The 26,998-nt window shown below is 36.1% G+C and overlaps 1 protein-coding gene and 1 long non-coding RNA gene across 17 annotated transcripts in view; one reads left to right on the forward strand and one right to left on the reverse strand.

Moving 5' to 3' along the window:
• LOC124176097 overlaps window positions 1-26,998 on the forward strand; it is a 72,288-nt gene that overhangs the window by 27,558 nt on the left and 17,732 nt on the right. Inside the window, exon 2 of the long non-coding RNA XR_006869300.1 lies at window positions 6,636-6,849. This is a non-coding gene — a long non-coding RNA (uncharacterized LOC124176097). The remainder of the gene's footprint in view (window positions 1-6,635; window positions 6,850-26,998) is intronic.
• The window catches only part of LOC124176062 (disintegrin and metalloproteinase domain-containing protein 11), a 45,410-nt gene that overhangs the window by 8,295 nt on the left and 10,117 nt on the right, over window positions 1-26,998 (reverse strand). For 12 of the 16 annotated variants that reach the window (XM_046556872.1, XM_046556868.1, XM_046556866.1 and 9 more), the window contains 17 exons: window positions 19,403-19,453; window positions 16,815-16,960; window positions 14,866-14,925; window positions 14,711-14,790; window positions 14,034-14,103; window positions 13,448-13,594; window positions 12,704-12,904; window positions 12,467-12,541; window positions 11,740-11,912; window positions 10,931-11,097; window positions 10,639-10,802; window positions 9,549-9,722; window positions 7,678-7,982; window positions 7,008-7,127; window positions 6,633-6,714; window positions 6,454-6,549; window positions 5,759-5,921 (listed from right to left, as the gene is read on the reverse strand). In XM_046556872.1, coding sequence (XP_046412828.1) covers window positions 5,759-5,921; window positions 6,454-6,549; window positions 6,633-6,714; window positions 7,008-7,127; window positions 7,678-7,982; window positions 9,549-9,722; window positions 10,639-10,802; window positions 10,931-11,097; window positions 11,740-11,912; window positions 12,467-12,541; window positions 12,704-12,904; window positions 13,448-13,594; window positions 14,034-14,103; window positions 14,711-14,790; window positions 14,866-14,925; window positions 16,815-16,960; window positions 19,403-19,453 — 2,274 coding nt within the window. Of the gene's footprint in view, window positions 1-3,471; window positions 3,575-5,758; window positions 5,922-6,453; window positions 6,550-6,632; window positions 6,715-7,007; window positions 7,128-7,677; window positions 7,983-9,548; window positions 9,723-10,638; window positions 10,803-10,930; window positions 11,098-11,739; window positions 11,913-12,466; window positions 12,542-12,703; window positions 12,905-13,447; window positions 13,595-14,033; window positions 14,104-14,710; window positions 14,791-14,865; window positions 14,926-16,814; window positions 16,961-19,402; window positions 19,454-26,998 lie in introns of all 16 variants that reach the window. The other 4 variants (XM_046556873.1, XM_046556869.1, XM_046556871.1 and 1 more) reach the window with 3 other exon arrangements.

A 26,998-nucleotide genomic window follows, 5' to 3' on the forward strand; every position in this document is an offset into this window, starting at 1 on the left:
CGCATGATCGTTATTATCCACAACACCGGTAAACGAATTAAGCCATGTTACGATGTTGCATTTTTCACAACGTATAATATAAGTTATAATTATTATACAATATATGTATATACCTATATGATGTGATGGTTGCGGAATTGCAGGTTTTTTTTTTTTTTTTTATAGTATCTATTTTCTTTCTTTCTTACTCATCGGTTTCATCGTGATATCGTTACGCTTTGTTCACCGTTTTATTACGTATTATTTGTAGAGATATAACAGATAAGGAATATAATGTTTCGGGTGTGCGTGATGTACAATCTGGACATATTGTACATGTACGTGTAAAAACATGTATAAGCGTACACCGAAATGAGTATAAAAATAATTCTTGTTTCAAAAACGCGTCGTGAATTTTTGACAAAAAAAAATTTTCATCTATTTCTTACTTCTGGTCGTGAAAGGTGTGGAGAAATTTTTTTTTTTTTTAAATATCTTTTCACGCTATTGTCATACCTGTATAATTAAACGTTTGCAATGATAAAATATCGAACGATATTATCTCCGTGAAATTGAAGTAGGCAAAAGAAATTTTAAACAAGAAGCAAAAGAGAAGAAAACTCATACGTACGTAAAAAATTGACGAAAATTTAAACGGAAATGAGATAAAATAAATATAAACAAAATATTGTATATAATTAATTGTATGAGTTATTTGCCGTGCGCCACACAGCACAAAAATCTACGATGCAGCATGGTAACATGATTCTCGCTCTCTTTTTGCTTTTTTTTTTTTTTTCTCTCTCTCTTTTTTACATGTATAATATATAATAATTCAAACGTTTATATACATGTATATTTTTATGTACTCATATATAATCGTGCTCACATAGGGCATACAACAGCTGGCACATTTGCGCACACATACATATCATATTGTTTAAAAAATGTGTCACATTGCATGTACATATCATCACATGTACACACATACATGCATACATCGTATACATAACGATGAATTCATTAAACGTACGTTGTTCCATATCAAAGTTTGTGTATATACGCTAGGATGGTCCTCAAAAAGGTAATTTTTTAATTTCGATTCCGGCGCGCCTCCCAAATCGGCTCCATATAATGTCAAAAATAATTCCCTAATATTTCAGACTTTTATCTCAACTCTAAGTCGCTCCCCAAAGAGGGTGGATTTTTCCATTCAACCCTTTCAGGGTCGTCGAAATTCAAAAATTATTCTTCTGAGGACCGGCCACCCTAATACACACATTTCTATATAAGTAATATAACGATATGTATATGTGCACAATATTTTACACTATTTCAGAATTTTATGTATGTATAGTATACGTATACATATAGTAATGTGAAAAGATAGAGCCAACGGAAGGGAAAAACATTATAGGGAGGAGAGTGAAAGAAAAACACTTTCATCATTTCCGTTGAATACGTGTAAAAAAAAAAAGAGTCGTGTATGTTATATTAAATAAATAACTGTTACGATTAATGTTTAATTGTCAAATCATTATGTTTTTTTTTTTTTCTTTTAATTTAGTGTACGGTCAACGCGAACCAAAGAACTTGTCCGTAAAATCCGGCAAACGTGTTTCAAAACAAAGATGACCAATAATTTCTTGTGTAAAAATAATTCACAACTAGTACGATGTGTATAAATTAAAACAATATAGTTTTTAATAATGCCATATGATTATGTGTACGTATATATATAGACACATCGAAAACACACTGTGAAAAGACAATACATAAACATCGATCATATATATGTATAGTATATATATATAATATGTATGCATACATAAATATACAGAGTGATTTCCTAACGACTACACGGTGCGTCGTCTGTTAAATTTTAATGCGCACGCGCCGAAATCCGAAAGTAACTATTTGCCAGGTCAACCAACCGTCGTAAGCGTAACTTCAAAAATTTTCACAATCGTCTCTGGCATTTGTGCTAAATACGTAAAGAGCAGGAACTCAAATGGTTGAATTGACTAAACTTGTCGCAATAGTAATCGTACATATCAGGTTTATTTTTAGTACCACTAGTGTCGCTAGTGTTCTTTTTGCACCGAAGTGTCATTGATTACGGGGATGCCCAATATCGACTAATCGATGATCTTACAACGTGATTCGCAGAAAGTTTTCACTGTACACCTTATAATCCCTCCACTGTGTTCGATGCATACGTAAACACCAGTGCCATATTACTTCAGGCAGTTATTTTTTATACATGAAGTTCCTGCTTCTTATGTGGTCTCCATCCTTAACACCTACCGACAATTACTGTCAAAATTTTTGAGGTTACGTTTACGACGGTTGGCCGCCAGTTGCATTCGGATTTCAGTGCGTGCGCGTTATCTTAATTTCAACAATCGATGAACCATGCGGTCGTTAAAAATTCACTCTTTATATGCACATATACTGTGTATATTTATATACATATTATCTGTATTATATATGTATGTATATTAGGATATACGTACATTTATGTATGCAAATATACGCACATATGTATATATATATACATATATATATATATATTGATTCATTAGTTATTTCGAGCAATATTGCAGACGGCCGCGTGCGATGCCTCCTCTCATCCAGCTATAATAATGATAATAATAATAATAATAATAATGATAATAATAATAATATAATATGGATGTAATAAGATGATAATAGGCACGAGAGAGGTATAATAAAAAATAATATCTTATATAGTCGTATAATTATTATATGTAATATCAATATTTTACTTTATGACGAAGATTTTGTACTTGTGTATGTATATAGAGCATTCCACATTAAATTAACAGCCCACGTACCTCACCCCCTTAGATTCTGATAATTTTTTGGTACGATGTTCTAACCAACCCAAAGAGTCTCGGGAATTTTTGGAGATTTTTTCTTTTTCACCCGCTGGTGAAATTTATACAAAGTCGCAAAATCAATTACGAAAACGTTACTTTTTAAAATCACAGAATCTGTTTGAACTTTTTCACCATTTTTTAAAATGACGTTTTCAGAATCGGTCTTTCGATTTCTTTTCAAATTTCACCGGTGTCTGAACAAATATGAGAGATAAAAACTCCCGAGACCCTTTTGGGCCGGTATGAGCATCGTTCTAAAAAATGATTAGAATCTAAGAGGATGAGGTACATGAGCTGCGAATTTGACGTGGAATGCCCCATGTATACATGAATAATATTATAGGCGCTGATCAGAACCCACCACCGAGCACCGTTACATAAATAAATTTGAAAAAAAAATAAATAAAATAAAAAACCCACATAGAAATGGAAAAGAAATTTTTAAAAATGAAAAAATGGAAAAAACAACGATTGTTCGTTGGTTCTCTTATGTTTTTTTTTTTCTCTTCCTTTGAAACGTGTAATTTTTACATATACAATCAGCCAAGTGAGCTTCCTGCATACGCGGAAGTAGATTTGGCTACTGTACCTGTAGCAACCAGCCATTAGTGCAAAACAAATGAAGACTGACTTGACGACAACCACCAGGATTACTACCATCGTTGGCGTGCTAAGATTCTGCTTCTCGCCCCCTGAAACCACCAGACACACATGCACGCGTACCGTGTATCCTCATAATTTTTTCTCATTTAGTAATAGTTACATGATGTGAAATCCACGGTGAACGAAAAGAAATTGATTAAACGCAATCGTTGAAGAACAAAAATAAAAAAATACCACATAATAATATTCTAACATACTAAAATTCTATCTGATAATATCGTGGCGATTTTCCACGTTAATGAGGATTTTTTTCATCCAATATTTTTTGTTAGTTATTCTTTTCATCTCTTTTCGTTACACAATCCGTTTCAGTGGAGGATTTTCAATTTTCCTCTATTCAAACGTGATTCTTTATGTATATATACGAGATTGAATATAAATGCATATATATACATATATATATATAGGTACAGGTATATAATAAATCACGCGGTTGCTCGAATATGATGATCATTATTTAATTTTTTTCTTGCGCGTTCTTTTTTTTCATTATTTTTTATTTTTTCGTCATTTTCTCGCGACGCGTGCGGCCACAAAAGCTTTCGCAGCTAACTGAGGCTTCAACCCTAAAAATATTGGGGTGAATGGACAATAAATTCTTTACCCCTCTCAGATGTTGAATAATTTTTATATTTTGCATAAATACGAGGAAGAAATATTTTGAAAAAAGTTTATTATTATTATTATTATTATTATTATTTTGACAAAATACGAGAATGATTGAAAGTGAATAAAGAGAAATCGAATTCCGGTTTTTTCTTTAATGATCCTAAAATCCGACAACCCTGTAACGTTTTTATTCGAATCGTTTCTGATTTGATTTTTTTTTTTTTTTTGTTCTTGAAATTTTATCCTACCGATTGAAAATCATCCACTGCTTGAGTTTTTTTTTTTTTTTTAATCGACATTCATTCGGCGCGAGTAAAAATATGATAAAAATTGGAATAATTCAATGTGTAATATAATAAATATACCGGGTGAACGCAAGAAAAACGAAAACACACCAATATCGAACTTATTTACGGTTGTATAACGTACATACATGTATAATGTATATATCTATGTATACACATACCTATAACGTAAAAACATTTATCACACAATTTACCTGTATAATATGTCATTCTGCACAGGTGTGTGTGTATGTGTGTGTGTGTGTTAATAAATATATATATATATATATGTATATATATTTAATAATATATACATATATATATTTATATAGGTATAGCAATAAAAATTGTTTTGTGCACAGCTGATAGTATGACCCCATAATAATAATTATTATTGATACGAATGCGATATCGGATAGAATTTGTTTGATTTCTTTTGTTTTTATATTTTTCTCTTCCTCTTCCTTACGTTTTTCGTATTTGCTGCAACGTTTTGCGAGATCTTTGTATTGTGATTGTACACATGTGCGGATATGAAAACGTTTAAAAAAAAAAAAGTGAAAAATCAAAAGAAGTAAATGATTATATATAGTTGCAAACTATATATTATATTGCAAGTATATCGCGTTTTATAATAACAAATTCACCGTGAATGCGCGTATGTGTAAAATAATAAAGTAAATACGTACAAGTGTGTGGTATAAATAATTAACCTAGGTATAACAATCGAGAATACATCACGTTACTTCTTCTGTAAAAATCGAATGAAAGAAAGAAAGCAAAAAAGGGATCGCACGTGAATAAAGAAAAAAAGAAAGAAAAAAAAAGTAACAATTTAAACGAAATATTAAATTATACAATTCTAGAGTAATAATAATAATTACTCGAAATTGTCGCGAAATATTCTGCATATTCATTAGAAAGATGTAAAAAGTATAACGATCGAGAGTTTATATAACGCAGCTGTATAATGGTGGATATAGGTAGAAAATGATCTCGTTCCTCGGCGATGCTGTGGAATAACCTGTAAATTATTAACATTTTTTTCTGGGGGGAACGAGTGCGGGTGACACGCGGCTGCCCCTTGAAGTTGGTAATTTTTTGCCTCCTAAATTAGGAATCTCGAGAGTGAAGAACCCCGAGAGCAGTTCCGAGTTGAATAATATTGTAGAATATATAAATGTGTTATGTATAAGGGGTTACGAAATGAGGGAAGAATACATGGAGATTCGACAAAATCGGATGGCTTGTGTAAAAATTTGGTGAAAATTTTTAAGGATGTAACGCATGTGGTTCGTTCGCTTTGGGAAATTAACTCACCGTAGGGGGTTTCTTTCTTCGCCATTTTACTCTCTAGGCCAGATTTACCAGACATTGCTGTGCTGGATGTTGTTGGCCCCGCTGTTGTCAGCTCCTGAAGTATCGAACAGTCGGGCCCTGCCCATCCGTTATTACAGTGGCATTTATTTCTGTTCGTGCATATCTGCGGTGAAATAGGAATGACAAGGTGGTGAGTTAGTACCGAAAACAGGGTGTGGTCGTCCTTTAACCCTTTCAGTCACGGTGGGACGCTCGGCATCCCACCTCAAAAATTTCCACGTCCTACCCTCATCACAATTTATTATTAATTCTGACTTCAGATTCGTCATCAGCGGCCCCAAAAATCCCCGAGTAACAAGTTTCGGCCAGAATCGTTGAATTTCGATAGTTTTTTTCGTTTTTACATTCGCCGTATTGGATCCGCCATCTTGAATTTAGAAGTTATGATATTCTGACCTTAGACTCGTGATCAACAACCCTAAGAACCCCCGAGTAATAAGTTTCAGTCAGAATCATTTCATTTTGATAGTTTTTCAGATTTTGTATCCGCCATCTTGGTTTTAGAAATTATCAAATTCCGACTTCAGATTCGGCATCAGCGACGCCAAAAACCCCCGCGTAACAAAATTCAGGCCAAAATATCGATTTTAAAAATGTGTGACTGAAAGGGTTAACCGGATCAATGGGCTACTCACTCCTTTTCCCGAGCATTCGTTATCGTCACGATTTGTAGGACATTTGCCAGTGTGCTCGTGTGGAAAGCGACTGGTGCATGTCTGATTGACGCATATCTGTAATTCGAATCTCAAATTTTTGTCCCCTGTAATTTTTAACCCTGCAGTAACTAAAATTGCGAAATTTTCATTCTTCTCACCAGATTGTCGCCGCACGTTGTCCCGTCTCTGACTAGACCCATGTCCGGCATTTCGGAGCCCTCAACAGTCCCTGTTGTCGACCTGGAAGCAATCGAGGAACAATTGGCATTTTTGACTTGGGACCATATTTGGATTTGAAAAATTTGAATCTATAAGCTCGAGCAGTGACATTTCTGTAGTTGAAAAATTGGATCGTCGCAGAGCAGAGAACAACAGGTGACTTCCATAATCACGCATGACTTTTACTCATAGTTGGTTGCTTCTCTTGAAATAACCGAATTATTTAATTTTGTCACCCTCGTCGCCGGGGTGCGAATTAATGAAAAGCAAAGTTTTACATCCCCGCAACGCTGCTCACAGTGAATTGAACTCACTTGCACTCGTAGTCTTGACCCTTTATGCTGATTATAGTTCTCGAGTAAAGCTGATCCATGCCCGAAATAACCGGCTGTTTGTTACCAGATTGGCACTGCAGCGAACCGCAATGAATGTTCCTGAAAATCGAAGTAGTTACACAATTAGTCCGTACAGTCTGACTTTCAGTTACGTTAACTCCGAGTCATAAGTTGGTAAAAAATACACGTCACTGTTCACGGTGCCCGCTAAAGGTTGTGTTCCAAAACTAGCTGCCATCACTAAAAACTCCCTAGGACAGAGACAAAAGAGATAAAAGATTGTTAACAGCACTGAGAGCTAATTTCGGAACGCACCAAAAAACACTCAAGCAAATTCTCTGACTCTTCCTGACTTCCTTAACCATTTTTCCCCGAGTCGTCTGCGAGCCACACAGTGACCACCGTGAACTGTTATTTGTGACGGTGACAACGAAGTCAAACGATAGAAGATCCTCTGGACGGGGTTAAAAACTTGGAAGAAAGAATTAGTAGTCATTCTGATCAGTGACATATTCGAAAAATTCATGTTTCGCTATTTCATTTTCACAAGTTTGGAAATTTCGACATGTCTGTCATTCCAAGTATTGACTTTTCCAAATTCTTACTTCTCTGACTTTCGATTGCAAGAATCTATGGACCAGGGACTTACTCTGCCTCGCACTTGACCAGATGCCCACTCGAGTCGGTCCCGCAATGACCGTTTATCGCCCCCTTGGAGTTGAACTGTTCGAAGCACTGTTTGTCGGCAGCGATACCGCCGTATCCCCAGACCTGTTCGCACTGTAGATTAAGGGCCGGACAAACGCCGTCGAAACAATATCCGCTGTTGTTGCCGCAGGGGCTTCCGTTTTTCTTGTAGACGTCGATCGGACACTGGCCCGATTCACCGGAACACACCTCGGAGAGGTCGCACTCGTTTGTTGACTCACGGCAAACGACGCCCCGAGCACGAAGCTGAATCGATACAACGTCAAATTATACACGATACCCTGACGTCGTTGTCTCGTCTGCCTCATTCCATCATCTGACACCCTACGTGTTACGGTCAAACAACACCGTAACGAGATATCGTCACCCTATCGGTACCCCAAAATCCCTGAGAACATTCGGCGGGATTCTACGCGCCCCCTGGACCAAAAATTCTAAAAGTCAATCTGGTGTGTACACTTGGGAACGACGAATCTGAGACGGCTAATTTTTAACACTAGACAGTTAAGTTGGCAACACAGAGAAACCTACAGCGCCACAGTCGGCCGAGTGCGAAACAAACCCAATCTCAATAAACATAACATATCCCATGAACATCGAATCTAACCTTAGAATACCGCGGGGATAAGGACTTGTTGGATTGACACATATTCTAAGGTTAGATTCGACGGTCATGGGTTATGTTATATTTATTGAGATTGAGTTTGATTCTGTAGGTTTCTCTGTGTTGCCAACATAACAGACTAGTGTGAAAAATTAACTGTCTCAGATTCATTGTCCCCAAGTGTACAGGGAGGCCATTTACCCGATATCCTATTCCACACATAAACTTATATATACTGTCTACTTCATGAATGAACGAAAAAAAATTATTTCATTTTGAATTGTTAGCCTGTTTCCTATCAAAATTACTTTTTGCGTGAATTTTTGAACACCCTGTATGTACGTAGGTACGTATGTATGTACTTTCAGATGTTAATCACATGTACATACACATACGTTCATCCGGAGCGACGGATACAGAGAGGAAATTCTCTTATGCGCCGTCGGGATGAATTTACACATCGACAAATTGACGTCACTACACCCCCTAAACCTCCCATCCGCCCCCTCATCGCCAGATGTATATCTATATCTATAGGTTACGTATAAACCGGATACACAGAATTGATTGTAGAGGGGGAGAGCAAAATTTCTCTCCACAGAACCTGGGACGCGAATCGAATCGACGCGATTCGACGGATGGAAGTCAATTATAGCCTCTATAATTCCCTCCCTATAATTGTGACCGTTGTTGAATTTTAGAGCAATTATAAATCCCCCCCCCCCCCCCCCCCTTCTTCTCTTTCACCCGCTTGCTATATATATATATATATATATGTGTGTGTGCGTATCCAAGGAAACTTATCATCATCACGGTATGGTCCATGCACGCGGTGTGTCGATTGGGAAATTATAACAAGCTTCGATAATAATAACGGTGTTGGTTGTCTACATTCGAGCTGATCGTATTTCCAGCATTTTTCCTCCCCTTCATCGATAAGTACATGAAAATTATTGCTGCGAGATTCGATCACGTTATAGCGATCGATTATTAAGCGTAATTGGTCACACCTCGGTAGAAGTTGACCCTAGCTCCAAAAAAGTGTCGACAATGAGTCCTAAAAATCTAAAAAAAAATATCTAGGTATTGTTTAGGGATCGGAGAAAAAGTTCGCTCGGTTTTCCTAACCAAAATTGAATTGTTTAAATATTGTAAAACATCGACAAAGTTAACCATATTATTATAAATTCATTGTCAGCAGTTCTCACCTTGCAGTTGTCACAGCACGGACCTCCAGCGCATTCCGCTTCGGTGGTTAGCTTGCAGGTGATCGGATCACAGCAGGGATCTTTTTCATGACAATTTTCAATCGTACCGCAATCGCAGTCTTCTCCGTCGTCGATTTTCTTGTTGCCACAAGTCCCCGTCACCGATGATGCCAGCTGTGGAACGATCACGTTATAGTTTTTATATGTAAAAAAAAAAAAAAGCTTTACCATCGAAATATCCTCAAGTGAAAGCTGTCGATCATAAATAAAATATCAGAAAAATCAAAGATAACAACACCGTGCAGAAGCAGCTACTTCAACGACTCACGGTTTATATCTTCTGTGTACAAGGTGAAGAGGGAGGAGAGGACCTAGACAAAAAAGGTCTCTAAACTATGTAGTCTGTTTTCATCACACCTCCGGTAATCTTGTCGTAAAATTGAGTCTATGTGCGATCGAAAAAGGAAAGCAAAAAAAAAAAAAAAAAATAGACAGAAAGATAGAAGGGTTGCGGAGCCATAAAAGCTGGCGAACTAAAAACCCTTTTAAGTAAACTCTTTCCACCGCAGTATAAACAGCGGCAGCTACTCGTTGCTCTCTGCTCACCATACAGTGCGGAATGGGCGAAAGTTTATGGATCGTGAAAAAATGTAATACTGGTGCGAAGGGACTGCTGTATTATCATTGCCGTTATTTTTTATTATTATTGTTGTTATCATTGTACTTGCTGCATAGCCGAGCCCAGAATGATAAAGTAAAAATAATGTAGGATAAAAACTATAATGATAGGTGTACAATATAATCTTGAACGTGATCAGAAACCGTATTGTCAGATATGGATGGACACTAGGGCGATCCTTATTTTCCACCCCCGTAAATCTACTTCAAATAATTCAAACATCAAAAAAACTTATTTTTTTGGTATGTATTTTATTGTAAAAGTGATAATATTCGAAAAAATCTTTTTCATTTAAGGCAATTGTTTTTGAATTATTTGAAGTTGATTTGAGGGGTGGTTTGGAAAAAATTCGTCAACGCCCAAAATAAGGACCTCCCTAATGTACACATTTATGATTTATGGACAAGTTACCTCGTTTGGTTTGTTGAGCAAACAAATACCGTGGCCTAGTCTCAACGCGTCTTCGTAGTCCGATTTACTGCATCCGGAAAATTTATACGGTTGAACATTTTCCAGGCCTACTATCGACTGCGCCATTATACAACCATGCCAGTCTCTGCAGATGCATTGCTCTCCTGAAAATCAAAAAAGAAAAAGAAATGGAAAAGAAGAAATGGAAAATATTATCGTAGAGCCGAGTTCACTGGAAAGGGAGAAAAACTCGCCAACTATTTAATCCTCTTGTATGATTGTTGGAACTTACTCCCGTTGTCGTGACCCATTCCGATGTTGTGACCTATCATGTGAGCCATCGTACCGGCGACTAGGTGAGGCTCGTAACTGTTCAGGTCGACGCTTATTCCCACCGAGGTTGCTGAACATACCGTTCCCGGTACCGCGATGCCCGATTCTCCGTGGAATGTTTCGCCCCTGATCGAGGAAATTTTTGTGTAAGGAATATGATGGATTATTGACAAGAATGTTTATTCACGAAGAAACGATTAAGGAGGATGATGTACGTCGTACCGGTTTTAAGACGTATTTTTTTTTTTTTTTAAAGAAAATAAAACATTACAGCAATTTGAGTTTGACGGCTTCATTAATTGTAGTTTCAAGAACGTTTTGAAACTTTTTCATTTAAATTGTTAACAATTTTTGGTCGAAAAATGTCAGTTTTTGTTCATAATTGTATATATTTGAACATTTTTTTTTTACAATAAGTGGGCAACGAGCAAGGAAACCAAAGAGGTGTTTTGAACTCGAATAAAATTTTCAAATCTGTTGAAAGTTGGACAGTGACGTTAGGAGATGTGCCACCGCAAAAAAGTTTTCGAGTTCGGAGTCGTTAGCTACTTACATGGGCCATGCCGTCATTTTATTATTAATTTGAATGAAAAAAAATTTTTTTAAATGTTTTTGAAACTATAAATGATAAAGCGCTCAATCTCAAATTTCTTTAAGTGTTTTCATTTTGTTTAAAAAAAAAGTTCCTGAAAATAGGTATGATTTTAGACCGTCCAGACTGTACCTCCACCCCTTAACGTTCTCCATTCATCTTTCATTCATACTTACGTCAGTAACTGCGTAGTGTCTTTCTCGACGCTGAAAAGTTTCCTCTTTGTATAATCGCTGAAGTTCTGAAGTGCCTTATTTATTTCGCTGCTCTTGTTTATCGGTGCCTGGTTACTTCCTTGCCACGTTTCTATGTAGACTACAGACACTCTTGTATTCAGGGTGCGAAAGTACTGTCGGGAGTAAGGGAAAAATGGAATTTCAAGATCTGTCGATGATCAGCGGCAATCGGAATTATCACTCCGGATCCCTGAGGTTCAACCGAAGTTGATTAATGGTACATTCATAGACTGTGTTTGCGGGTTGTTGAGAAGGGGATACAAGTGGCTTTAGACTCGCCATAAACCAGCCCTCGAACTTGCCGTTCTCAAACTGCAGGTTCCAAGTTTATAGAGAGAAAAAAAAGAACAATATCCACCATATTGAATGTCCCAATCTGATTTCAGAATTGTGGTCAACCACCCAACAAACCGACGAGTACCAAATTTGAATTTAGCAAATCTGACCTTAGATTCGTGATTAGCGACCCAAAAAACCTCACGATACGAATTTTAATTCAAATCCATTCATCCACTCTCAAGATATCGCCATTTTTATTTGATTTCTTGAAGTAGTGTTATTAAAATAATATAAAAAGTACCGAACCGATCAAAGCGAAAATCTCACGAGAGATTTTTTCTCTGAAAACAGAGAGAAATGGAAAGTTAAAAATTGCGAAACAACTCACCAAGTCTGCAATATTCGCAACCTGTATCGCGTCGTAGACAACTTGCATTCTCGTACTGCCATTCCTCTTGTCAAACTGCAAGCAATATCCGGATTAGCATGCCTTGAATCGATCGAGTTTAACGGGTGTATGTAAAACTGATCCATCCATATTGGACATTCGAGTGTTCGTCTTTTCGTTCCCATTTTCAATTTCGATTCTACATTGTATCGTCTACTTTTGTCATACATCACCTACCATAGCCTTGTCGATTATCATGGCTGTTTCGATGTACTTTGTGGCCTCGCGGACGTCACGTTTGTACCGGGTAAATGTGTCTTCGGAAAGGCCGAGGATATGTTTTTGCCTACGATTTTTTGGCTGACGATTAGTAACCAGATTTGCGCAGCCTTTATTAGCCTTTGTACGAGCTTCAAATATGACGTGTGGATGTTTCTGCTAAAAGAGAGGTACGTATATAGTCTACATTCTATGGTTTATCTTCTAGGCATGATCATTATTTTAATTAAGCTTCTTCAAATACTCCGGCAATTGATAAGTCAATTGTGTTTTATTCGATTTCGATAGTTACTTTACGTCTTCGTTGCTTTTATTTTCTTTTGTCTGTTTTTTTTTTTTTGCTTCAAATTCTGTTCAAATCTTTTCACATTTACCTATCACTAGTTTTTCCTTTTAACCTGATTTTTTTCCTTCTCAAGTATTCGTCAAAGACGTAAAAACGCTCAACCATTAATTGACCAGAACGAAGGTGGGATAAAAAATTGATAAAAGATATCGTTCACGAATTCTGAAAACCTATCAAACTCCTCTCTCGAGGGTTTTTACTCCCGAATTTTTTACACAGGCTATATAAACACGCGGCTGCCTCGAATCTTGATGCGACTGAATCGCGAAGAGAACTGTTCCTTTGGGATTTTTTGTCTTCTTTTTTTTTAAACATTCTTTCAGAAGAAAAAATTCTGCCCGTTCGATTTTACTGACCGACATATCCCCGCCGTAGAAGGGATGCATGACGAATGTTTCGTTGCCTAAATGAATAACACCGCTCACTCCGTCGCAGGTGTGAAAAGCCGCACTTGCTCCCGGGTAATCCTTGACCGTTCCGTGATAAAAACAGTGCTCGATTTCCTGTTAAATATAAAATAATTTTTGTAATGCAATGTTTTTTGAAAAAAAAAAAAAAAAAAAAAAACAATATGTATATTATAATACACAAAGTACCCCTTTCTATGAACGGTCGAGTAAGTCTGAGAATGCGCATGCGCGGAGTAATGAAAATACGACTTTTAAGCCCTAGGAGTTGAAAGCGGTCTTTTCTGTACTCTGCGCGTGCGCGTAGAGAACAAATCTGACGTTACGCGACCCTAACCTCACTTTCGTGCTTCGTGAAAAAACGCGTAACATAGTCTTGGTATATAAAGAATCGTGTGCAACAATGGGGCTACGGTCTTTTCGCCTCGCGCGTTTTCCTCTTTCTTTTAATTTATTTTAGAATCATTCTCCGCGTCATCCGCGTCGTATATAATAATAAATGTGCAAAACTTTTTCCCGCCAATGTTTTACATACCTGTTTCGATACTTGTTCGGCACCGCTTGGCAAAAAGTGCTTCTGCATCAAATTCGGAGCTAACAGTTGCCTGTAACCAGGTACAAGATGTTATAATGCCTGTTTGATTTTTTTCCACAGTGATACACAAATGTGAAATTCAAAAATTTCCATTTCATGATACCTCAAACAATTATATCGAGAAAGAATAAAAATTGGAATTAGACAGCTCATATTGTATGTAAAATTCATACAGCACAGACAAAAAATAGGAAATACACAAACGACATTCTTGTGTAATTAATTCTTCATGCATAATAATAATATTAACAATCAAACACAGAAACTACAATTATACCTTAAATTTTTTCTCTTTTTTAGTCTTTCTAATATAAAACCAGCTTTTTTACCGATACAACAAGCGCGTTAAACATTTCTAACCCCTGTTCTCGTCTTTCTCGTCATCCGTCAAGTTAACGTTAACGAACAGGCTTTGAAATTAATTACCGCGAATAATAGTTACGATGCAGTAAATGACAATAATATACGTCACGGTACTAAATGTCAAGTAAGATTTTTTCCACTTGTAATAAACAGAGCGAGAGAGGGATAGAAATATAAAGAAATACTATTAAAAATGAAAGCATGATTACTGGCGAATAATTATATAGAATTAATAATTGTCGGTGATTTCTTACGTATTTAATTCTAAGTCTAGACGAAATTTATGGTTGAAGGCCTTGAGAAGAATGGACGTCCGATGATAGTGTTTTCCCGTCTGAAAATGTACAGGATTAGGAAATAAAGAAAGTTTATTACCACCGAGATTTCGAAAGAATCTAAATATCCTTACGCGTGATCGTCCTCTTTGATTCTGATAACTGTTATCTCCGTGTCCGTTTCTTGGCGGGTTCTAAAATTAATTGCGTATAAGGTGAATGAGACTTATGACCACATAATGTGAATACCTTTTCATTATTACAGGTATAACGTAAGGAGAATGAGAAGCTTTGTACACCGGGTGATTTCCTTGAACGTTCCTAAAGCTTTCCCAGCAGATGGGCAATTAACCGACATGTATCATTTTACTGACAATGAGATTAGGTATGATTTAATTTATGAAAAAAATTGTTCCCGCCTCGGCTGATAAGTCAAACGGAAATATATTTCCAGTAATATGGAGTTCGGATTCGTAATCAGCGACCTTGAAAACTCCGGAGTACCGAGTTTTATCGAAATCAAATGACTTTTTGGACTTCGCTCCGCCATATTGAATCCGCCATTTTGAATTTTCAAATTTTGAGTTCAGATTCGTAATCAGCGACCCAAGGAAGGTAGATTTGACGTGTCCCTGAACGGGTTAGAGTTGAGATAAAACCCTGAAAAAATGAGGGAATTATTTTTGAATGATGTGGATCCGATTTGGGGGGCAAGTCCGTCGAAATTCAAAAATGACTTTTTTAAGGACTACCCTCTAAGTACAGATATAAGATGTAACTACGCACTTCGGTTGCCTGTCTTCAGGCGAAGCGACGGAAAGCTACAAGGAAATTACCCTGGTACGTTGTATTTTATCTTATATACTATGTATAATATATGTATATTGTATAGGTTTGAATATCGTATGTATGTATACATATGTATATTATTGCATACAGTATAATATCTTTCAGCGACGTCATCGTGGCTAAAAATATAATCGTTGAGAGGCTGCCGTGGATGCAGAGGAGTGAAGTGAAGTGAAGTGAAGTGAAGTGAAGTAGCTATCGTACGATGTATATGATGGATGCATATATATGTATGTATGTAAACACGTATGTATGTGTATGCATGTATTATACCTCGAGGAATAAGGCTAAAACTGACAGATGTATCGACTTTCCGACAGAGCCACGTTCAACGTCGTCTCAATATCGCTCTAGATAGGAAAGAAAAACTTCTTCTCAGATACCTGCAACTTTCCCCCTTTCTTTCTTTTTTCCTTTCTTCTTTCTACATCCGTTGCTATCTCTTTTTTACTATCGCATCTCGCGTCTTTTTCTATGTACGTTTGTATGTGTGTGTACGTAAACAGTTTCTTAAAGTTTTTTACTACGCGTATTGGATTACCACGGCAGCAACTTTCCTTGGGATCACCCTTGGGAATTACATCGAACGTATGTCCCTTTTATTTCTACTGCGCGATCCTCGCTGTTCTAAATTTTCCGACTTACTTTAGTCGTAGACAACCTTTTCTAACCTCGCCTCCAACATTTATCAGATTTTTGATATTATCAAGCAATGCAGTGCAGTCATCAGATGAATTAATCTTATTATAGCGATCTGTTTCTTTGGCTGAAAAAACACGCATTTATGACTAATGGCTAATAAATTAGGGATGGGCATTACCGACCGAGTCAGTAATTCGTAGAGTAAACGAACGTTTTTTAAAATTTATTAAATTATAGGCACGATATAAAGTTTGACATTTTAATTCGTGGCTAATCGTTGAATATTAAGGTAACTATATATCGTTTGCAGTTCATTTTCACTTATTCTTTGAGGTTATGGCTGAATTCCAGGATATTTGTTACACCCAATTCTTCATTGATATTACAAACTGTAATTATATAGGTATAGTGACCATGCAGAATTGCGATCATTGTGAATGTCTTATCGTATCCTAAAACTGCAATTTCCTTCCATACGATTTTCTAAATTTGTCGGTAAAATAGGGAAATTCTACATCACAATAATATCACAAATCATGATGTATGTGTGCGTACATATAAACTAGACTTAATAATGAATCTATATTCTCACCTTGGCCCCAACTTCTCTTGTGGATATTCCCATTTTCTCGTGATGCCGCAACTGGACCGGGTATATTATCTGATAGTAATGGGCCCCGATATTTCGTACTAGCTCTTGGTTCTGTCTGTATTCGCGTAGTAATCTCTCAACCTCGCCTGAAAAAAATAATACACATTATGATTAATGCACGTTATTATTATACACGTTCATTCGTTCCTTCATTCGGTAAGATATTCATTCGCATAGGTACATCATTCTAATCAAACAAGTAATAATCATTCACACCGAAGTATAATGACAAAAAAATATACCGGGCCCTGAACGTGGAAACAAGCCACCTCGGCGCCTTCAGATAGGCAACCGGGCTTTACATTCTCTTTTGTGAAATGGAAAATTGTAACTCCGGTTGCTTATCTGCAGGCGCCGAGGTGGCTTGTTTCCTACAGATAGGCAATCGGGCTTTACAATCCATTCGTGACGTGGAAAATCGTAACTCCGGTTGCCTATCTGCAGGTGCTGAGGTGATTTGTTTCCACTTTAGGCCCGGTATGAATCTACTGTGTACTTCATGGTTCGTTTTTTTCGATCTCTCGTGATTCGTTCACTACTGTGATATTGCTTATATTCAACGTATCTCTCTTCACGTCTCTTTCCTTTTTCACTTATCTCTCATTTTCTTCATTTTTTTCTTTCTTTTACTTTTTATTTTTCTTTCCTTTCTTTATTTCTATCCATTTCCTCCTCTCCTTTTCCGTAACAACACACTTTCGAGCATCATTGAGCTGCCACATTAATCACTCAAGTTGGAGCTCCTCTGCCCGTCTATATACACAAACATATATATATATATATATATATATATATATATATATATATATATATATATATATATATTTATACACGTATGCGGTATGTATTATGTATTGCGTACATATGTATATACTTGGAATCCGTGCCCATCCGGTTCCCGCCGATACCCTCGTCTGTCTTTTGTAGATCTGCTGGTAGGTACACCTTATACTCTCGCATACACATATATATATGTATATATATATATATATGTGTGTATATGTATAATACCGACGTCAAAAATCTATGGGCAAAAAAATCTTCCAACACCCTGCAGCATCTCTTTATATTCAAAATCTTTTTCTCCCTATAACGCTTATATTCCGCGGAATATATAAATGTCAAAAGAATAACTGTGCCAAATTATTGTGAATATTCCTATATGTATTGTATAATACACGTAACATATATGTATGTATACCTATTCCCGTAGGACTTTTCTTCATATTATTATCGAAAAAAAACCATTTGAAAAATTTTTCGCTTCACATAATTAGTATATTACCTATATGATTATAAGTTACAGCTGATCATCAGTCTTCTTTATGAATTATAGAGGTGCTGTGACGACTTTATAATATCGTGTACGTGATAAATGACGTATTATGTGTACGAAGTATACAAGTATAAGTATAACTTTGAACGTTAATATATATATATATATACATATATACATAACCGTGCAGCCTAACGAAACTAGTTTACGATTATATTTCACACTTTTTTCTCTTCTTCTTGTCAATTCTAATTTTTTCCTTCCTTTTCTCTCCCTCCCTCACGTTGAGTGGTGCTTTTGGTTTTCCTCTTTGGCTTTTTTCTCTTCAATTAATTTTGCCTACGAAGTAGGTCAACGGTCGGTATAAGTTTTGCATGATATATGAATTTTATTTATTTAAATCACTTTACTTCTTCTTCTTTTTCTTCTTTGCTCTGTATACGATTTGAAAATGCTAATAAAAAGGAATTAATTATTGAACGGAATAATGAAAATGCAAAAAAGTAATAAGATAGGTAGAATTAATGGGGTATCAAGAAAAATCTTCAAGTAAAAGAAAATCTATAAAACACCGAGAGAGAGAGAGAGAGAGAGTGAGTTGCCAAATTTTTGTTTGTTTCCAAATTATTATACATTAGCTGAAACTGTTTGCATTATATTCTATGAGATACATTCAGAGAAAACTTTTTTTTTTTTTGGTTTTTTTTTAAATCAATTTACAGACACATTTCGTTAAACATTTTCGCGTGGGAATTTAACACAATATTTTGTTATAAATACCAAAATTTACATTTATTATATGTATTCGGTGGATAAAGATTAGAAAAATTTACGCAATCACGAGAGCTACCAATTGATTTCGCTCATTATATACGTCTAAATTTTTTCCCCAAATGTATTATAATGTATGAACCGCAATGCACAGAAATTACCCAGCACCAAGAAGACGAGAAAGAAAAAAAAAATAAACAAATTCTGAAAAACACACAGGAAATATATATGCTTTTTTGTACAGAATTGAAGAGTATAATATGTTCGCGTAACTGTGAGATTTCGACCTGATTGCGAATTTCAATTAGCAGTGTAAAGCCGGGGGAGAAAAAAAGTACAGAAAACGAGAAAACTAAATTGTCGGAAAAAAAAATTTCGGCATAAAAATACAAAAAGTCGTGTTCGGTTTATCGAAGCGTGAAAATAAAATACATCATGACGAAATTGAAACCATATTGGTGAAATATTTCTCTCGACTTACCAACAGGACTTTCTTCATTCCAAAAGGAATCATCTAAAGTATAGTCGGCCTCTGAAACAGAAAAATATTATAACAATTATTAATTGGTCTGTACCGATACAAGAATATCTATAATACATTTAGGTAGGAAAAAATTGATGCGAATAATAGAGGAAAATTAATTTTAACGCAACTTAACGGTATTATTTATATATTCACTGACGATTTATATGAAATGATAAATATTGGAACTAATAAGAAAAACGAGATAATCAAGATGATTCAATGTTTATAGGCAAATTTTTCTTATCTCTATCAGTTAGAATTAGAAAAATTCTATCTCAATACTTTTTTATCTCAGTTCGTATCGAATACAAGATGAACATTTATAGTTCTATGTATACATAGCCATGTATAATATAATTATATACAGAGCTTCGCAAATCACGTGCGGATTTAATTTTTGATTTGAACGGTTCTTCGCAGGGTTTTCTGGATACAGATATAGAGTGCCTCTACAAATATATTATCATTATAGGTACTACATACCTCGACGATACGGGGTGAGTGGAGGGTTATCGTAAGTATTATACCCGGCAAATTAGACACCCTCGATTCAACTCGAGAAGTATGTAAAATGTATGTATGTGGAACATGTGTGTACGTGTATGATAATCGATGATAAGATATAACCGCGGTTTCTCGTGAGCGTCGCTAAATTCGTTATACAAATATATATGAATATTATGTACACATAATGTATCTACTATGCATTTACACACACAAAGAACAAGTCGTTTTCTCTCTAAATTGAAACCCTTTATTTGGCAGAAAATTCAACACGCGAGGTGGAAATTTAAACTGTTTATGTATACGTACATGTACACGTATGGAGCATTCTATGACATCGCGATCAAGATTATACAATTTTTTGCATAAATGTACGTAACGAAAAATGCAATACCAATTTTTTTCAGAATTTTTCGGCACAGCGTATCTGAAGTATGGTTTAAAAATTGAAATATAAAAAAAAAAAATAAAATAAAAAACACCACTTCCAATCACAAGTCATATAAAATATAACCAAATTTTTGACACCGATTAGAATATGGAGATTTCATAACTTCAAAAGACAAATAAGAAAAATGTTGATAAAATTTAAAAAACAGTATGATTATTGGATTGCATTATTGACGTAATAGTATCACTTACTAATACAAGTTTTCGTTTTTCTGAATTTTTATCAATGTATGAGTTATTCTGACTTTTATTCATACTTGATTATTATTCTTAGTTGAATAAATGTAGGGTTGATCTGACCCCAGTGTGGCAGTAGTGTGATTCCAGAGAGATGTGGAATATAAGGGTCAAGTTTCAATCATACTTATTACTTTGAATTAACAGACATATACTTGGCAGTAGTATGTGATTTTGAATCTTTTTTTTTTCTACGAGATAATTACATGCATAAATTTTCCATCAGAGAAGATATTTTTGTGGGTAATGACCAGATTTTTAATATACTTGGCGAAAGGTTTTTGCACCAAAGGTGCCTTTTGGAGGGTATGATAACGTTATACTTGCATAAATCACCCTGCACAGAAATTCACGATATATACACACCTACACATAATATACATGTGTATATTGTACGTGTATATGTTTCGAGGAATTATACTTGTTCGACTGGCGAAGGAGGGATTAGAGAGGGATTCGCGAGAGTGCGGACTACACCCTTCACTCCCCTTCATCCCCCGTCTCGTTGGTGCAATCTTACGTAACCCCCGAGGCCGATAATTCGGGTCGACAAATTTTCGTCTGCTTTTATATAATATAACGTGTATATATGTATGTATGTATGTGTGTATATACATGGAAGAGGCGCGAGGCGGCGGCAGTCGGGGGCAAAATCGAGGGCTCTGCAGGACGGAGGCAAGATATATATATGTAAGGTATGATGGGCGTAGGAAGGGGTTGAATCCTCCCTCTTTTCCTCACCGACGCCGCTGCTGCTGCTACTGCTGCTGCTGCTGCATGAGTGGGAAAAAGCAATCAATCTTTGAGAGGCAGATGAGTGCGGATCTAAAATATAGGCCAACGCAAATTTAGTCTGGCTGCGTCCGTCCACGTGTCCTTTTCTGTCTCTCTCTCTCTCTCTTTCTCTCTCTCTCTCTCCTCCTCCCCCATCTCTCTCTCTCTCTCTCTCTCTCATCCCGGAATGCGCAACCGCTCGCGGACCCGCGTAATCGATATTGTCGGGGTGGCAAGGCAGGTACCACGCCCTGCCTGCACCTGCTTGCTTGCCTCCCTGCCTGGCTGCCTGCCGAATGAAAATCCGCGAATCTCGACACCTCCGTTAGTAGATATTACCTTATTATAGCTGTTAGACACACGTGTGTACTGTTCTAACCTGGGTTAAGATTATGTCATATCACTTTTCACATTTTCTACCATCCAAGCATTCTGATTGGTTTGCAAAGCTTAAGCAAACCAATAAGAATGCTTGGATGGTGGGAAATGTCAAATTGCATAATCGAACCCCTGGATGCAAAATAGTTAGGCGAAGGTCCGGTGAACAAGTTAGACACGTATGTGTACGAGACGTCCGCTCTCAATAATGAAACTTCTATGGCCAACGCTAATCGGCGTCAATTCGTATTTTCGTAACGAGGCGCGTTGTGCGAATTAAAAACATAAAAGCCTGTTGTTCATTAAAAATTCGCTATTTTACACCGTGGCACCACCTACAAAGTTTGTTTCGGTAAAAAAGAAAAGAAAAGAGATTCTGTTGAAAGATTAGCGTTCTACGTTATGTGGAGGATCGCGATCGTTTGATTTTTCACGTTTTTTGAAATTTGCGAAGAAACACGTTGTAGCACTCGAATTATTATTTCTTCCCTGACATTTATATTCATCCCAAAGATCACGATCAATAACACAACGATATATCAACTGGGAATCTTATTCTCCGAAATCAAAGGTTCATATATGAAAATTATAAATATTTTGTGAGATTGAATTAATAATGAAAAAGTCGTCAGATACACATCTCAAACATCAACTTGAGAATTGATATTACAACTGTGGGTTTTCTTTGTGGCGTAAATTGATATTATGATTGATGTAAGCAATGGAAAAAAAATACCATTCGCGTTACTTCATAAATTTAACGAAAATGAATAAAAGTGAAGAGTCGACTGAGCGCGATCTTCCACGTAATATAGAACGCTCGTATTTTGACAGAATCTTTTTTTTAACATTGTTATTATCTTCTGATATCTCGCAGGCACTGATTGTGAGTGCAGAAACGCGAAGATTGATGCAGGAAGAATATCCTAGAATAGAAAGACGCGTGACGTGGTATAACGTTGGTTTATGGGAAGGAGGAATTTCAAATTGGGGCATCGATTCTTTTGTCCGGATTTACATATAATCTATATATGCATGTATGTATCAACGTGTGTTATACATGCAGAGTAGAATTAACAATTATACATTTTCGTTCTTCCGTCAATCATGTTATAGGTATATGTAATGTATTACATATTATAAATATAACCGTTTTCAGTTCACGATAAATTTATCATGTCAGAACTGCAGAGAAAGGATTATATTTTTAGTCGCTAAATTTACAACTTGCCTTATAGAAACATTTAATTTATAGAAATCGGTACTGGTGGGGTACCTAAAAAAAAATATCAGCCTTGTTATTATCAACTAAAGGTGTAGTTGGCGGCCTTTCTCTTTTTTTTTTTTCTTATATTCAACCTTTTAGAAAAATGGCGTCGTCATGCCGTTTATTCAACGCTTTTTTTTTAATTGAGATTGTCACTTTGCAAAGCGTCATCTGGTGGAAAAAAATCAAACTAATGTAACCAGGCTGACAAGTGACCGTTGGCGGTGTTTTTTTCGCGTGCGGATATCAGAACGTGTATATTATTGATTAAGTTTCATTAATTTATGTGACATGAGTAACTTGTAACCCTAAGGATTACGATTTGCCTCCATTAAAATTAAAAGCTTATGTTATGTGATAATAAAATGGAGCCGACAACCAGCTGGCTCTGACGTCATGAGGAGATTTTCCAATAATAACACGTACTATAGGTATTATAACCCTGAAATAATTGGTGAAATACGAATTAAGAATTAACGAACCGGATCTTCTTTGCATCACTGATCGTATTTTGCTGCAAAAACTAATCCAGATTCAAAACAACTTTAAAACCCTGGATCCCGTGGGAAAAGTGATGAAAATTTTATGAGGTGAGGTAAGAGAGAAATTACTTAACAAAGTAGAAGGTGTAAAAAATCGTTTATTTTTTTTTTTCTCTCACCAACAAACTTTGTTAAACGAGAGACGATTTCTTTGCAGAGATGCGATGAAACAATCGTGAACTAAGGATTAGCCGCGTAATTGAAAAGGTAAAATAACTTTTTGAATTTCCTTAGCAGGGAGAATAAAAATCTACGTTGATACTTTTTCATTGTTTAAAACAAAGCTAAAAATATCACAGGCATTACATATGATTTTATTATACGAAATTGTTAATTTTGGAAAAGTAAGTGTATGTATATATACATAACAAAGAGAGAGAAAGAAAGAGGAAAAATTCCTCGTACGGCATTCTGTAGTGCATGTTTCAAAATCCATAATACTGTGAAATTTCTACTGTAAATGTAGAAAGCGACAAAACGTCCTCTCCAAGTACATGTATGTATATACATATATATGCAGCAAACGACCGGCCGTTTCCAGGGTGAGACGTGACCCGTCAGTAAGATGTCTTCTTCGCTTTTATTTTTACTTTTCTCTTTTCTCGAAACGACGACTTTGCGTCGTATATCCTTCGAGTCTCATCCCTACAGACTTTTACCAGAGAGAAAATTTTCCCGTTTTTACCAGCAATCCTAGGAAGCTTATATGTATGAGTTAGCTCTGCGGCACTGTTTGCATATATGTATATGTAATCATCCTAAGTGAGTGCGGAAAATTCGATTTTGCGTACCAAAATGAGTGCGCAAAATAGTAAATTTTGTAACGGACATAAAATACCTTATCCATACGAGTTTCGAGCCGTATTTTTATTACGAGAGCCAAGAAATCATCACGAAGTTGCGATTTTGAGGTTAGAGTGCTAAAATAACACGTTACTGCACTAGTGCGGGAATTGAATAGAACCGTCTCTTCTAGCGTTTATTTAGGTTTAAAAATTAATTTTGTTTATGAAACAATGAAAATAATGTGCTCAAATAATCCGACATCACATCGGTTTCCTTTTTTTCCCGGAGGACCTTTTTTTGGTGAAATTCGTCAGGATATTTTCTGTGCTCGAGATTTTCCACGACCAACTTTTCCAGCTCGCATATACATGTGATTCTCTCTTCTCAAGAAGCTCCTCAAAGGATGGCGAAAAGCTGATACGTACTTTCCTCCTTCAGTCTTCCCCCCTATCACTGCCTTTTCCCTTTTTCTCATTCTCGAGTTCACTCAATCATCCTTGCAGAGTGCATTTCGGAAGATATCATTAAATACTCTCCAATACGAAAATAAGAAGTGTGAAATATACGAATCTCCCACCAATTACCTATGTACCCAAAAAACAGAATCATCGTATAATTTTTGGAAAAGGGTGAGAAAAGACAAATCCGTACAAGAAATAGAAAAGTTAAACAACGAATTTTGCTAGGTAAATAATATATGTATATATAAATGCCTGCCTGCAGAATCCTTCACCGCAATTTGATCGCCGTTCGGCAAAACTTTCTGCATTTCCTGCAGTATTCACCTTTTTTACTTTTTCTTTTTCTTTTTTATTTTCACGTCGCCTTTTTCCGTTTGACAAATCACAGTCATCAAGGATTCGGTATTATAGGCATGTGTGCAATGTACATACATATGTATATTTCGCATGATATAACACAAAGATTTAGGCTGTCGTAATATTCCAACTCGCACAACAAACCCTGCCATTTTTTCTTCTTCTTCTACTTTTCCCATATAGTTCTTCTTCTTTTCTGCTTATCCAAGCTCTTCATCACGCACACATACATACGTACAAACATTCGTAGAGACGTCTATAGATGTAAACCGAGCCCCAACGCCGTCTTCACGGTGTTAATCCGGGGAAAAGTGTGTCTCGTTTTCCCAATTTTTATACCATATAACGTTCTCCCATATCTTATATGTATATATACCTATATAAGGTACATCCCTGAACCCCCTGTCATCGCGGTTTTTCTTCCTTTGCTTCGTTCTTTCTCTTTCTCTCTCTCTCTCTCTCTCTCTGTTTGCGTGTGTTGAAGTTTAAGTTTATTAGCAATAGACTAACGATAAGGAGACTTCCAGAGCGAAGGTCGATGTTATTCCAGGATGTTTCCAACAAAGAATGACGATAAAACATGTCGGTATTCACAAAAATTTGTATACGATAAACATTGTGAAACACTGTACAATTAAAGTCTTTTAGGATCTATAAAAGTATTATAAGAAGAGTAAAGAAAATTAACAACAAAATAAATTAATCAAAATATGTAATACATGTTTCTATTTTATAGTTCGTCAGAGTTTCTCTCTCTCTCTCTCTCTCTCTCTTTTGAGAAACAATCGTTAGGTTCGTGTCACGAAAGTGTTTTCTCTCGTTTTCCTTCATCTTTTCACGCCGCGGTAGTTATGCATTTATTTTTTCTTTTATATACACACATCGCGATCAAAGGGTACGCTTTTAATCATAAATTTTACACATCAGGGTGCGTGTTTGAAAAAAAGAATAATTTGTGATTTTCCACCGTGGCATCCGTTGTAAAAAATATGTTCAAGTTAAAAGAAGAGATTTTATTCCGGCAACAAAAAAAATTACCGATTCACGTTATGCGGAAGATCATGGTCTTCTGATTTTCTCGTTTCCTTTTTTCGTTTTTTTTTCTTTTTTGTACCCTTTCTCGCAATTTTTTCGATTCACGAAGAATAGCGAAGAAGAACAATAATTTTCTTCCTACTCGCGTACCTAGATTGAAATCAAAATATCAATTCACGTCGTGTAAACGAAAAATCAACACTTTTCTTATAAATATAAAACAATAATAAATTTCTCTAATTTACGTATATTCTATAACGAAGTTATCGGTGTGATATTAAAAAAAAAACAAAAAAAAAAGAACTAATCTTTGCTGTAATTAACGAGTCTGCAAGGTATACATTATAAGTATACGATAGGAGGAGCTCATAAAGAGGTAGATTATAGAGAGCCAAAGAGAGATATTGAAAACCCTTGAACGTAATTAACGACCGGTAGAGAAATGCCGAGAAAACTTGATCCGCGGGAGGGGGGGGGGGGGGGGGGGGGGGGGTTGGAAAAAAGAGGATAAACAACTCTGCTTTTATATATGTATATACACATAATATATTACATATACATATATATCACGAGTTGGCAACACTCGAATACTCAAAGAGGCGCTCGATAGATGATAATCAGCCATCGTCGTTGTCGTTTTTAAACGCCTTTACTTGCACTCACTCACCCACACACACACACACACACACACATGCCTGATGCTTCTCGAGCGGCGGTTAATTTGTTATTTTTCTCTTTCACTCTTTTCTTTTTTCCACAG

The sequence above is a fragment of the Neodiprion fabricii genome, chromosome 2 (assembly GCF_021155785.1).
Source record: "Neodiprion fabricii isolate iyNeoFabr1 chromosome 2, iyNeoFabr1.1, whole genome shotgun sequence".
NCBI classification, from domain to species: domain Eukaryota; kingdom Metazoa; phylum Arthropoda; class Insecta; order Hymenoptera; family Diprionidae; genus Neodiprion; species Neodiprion fabricii.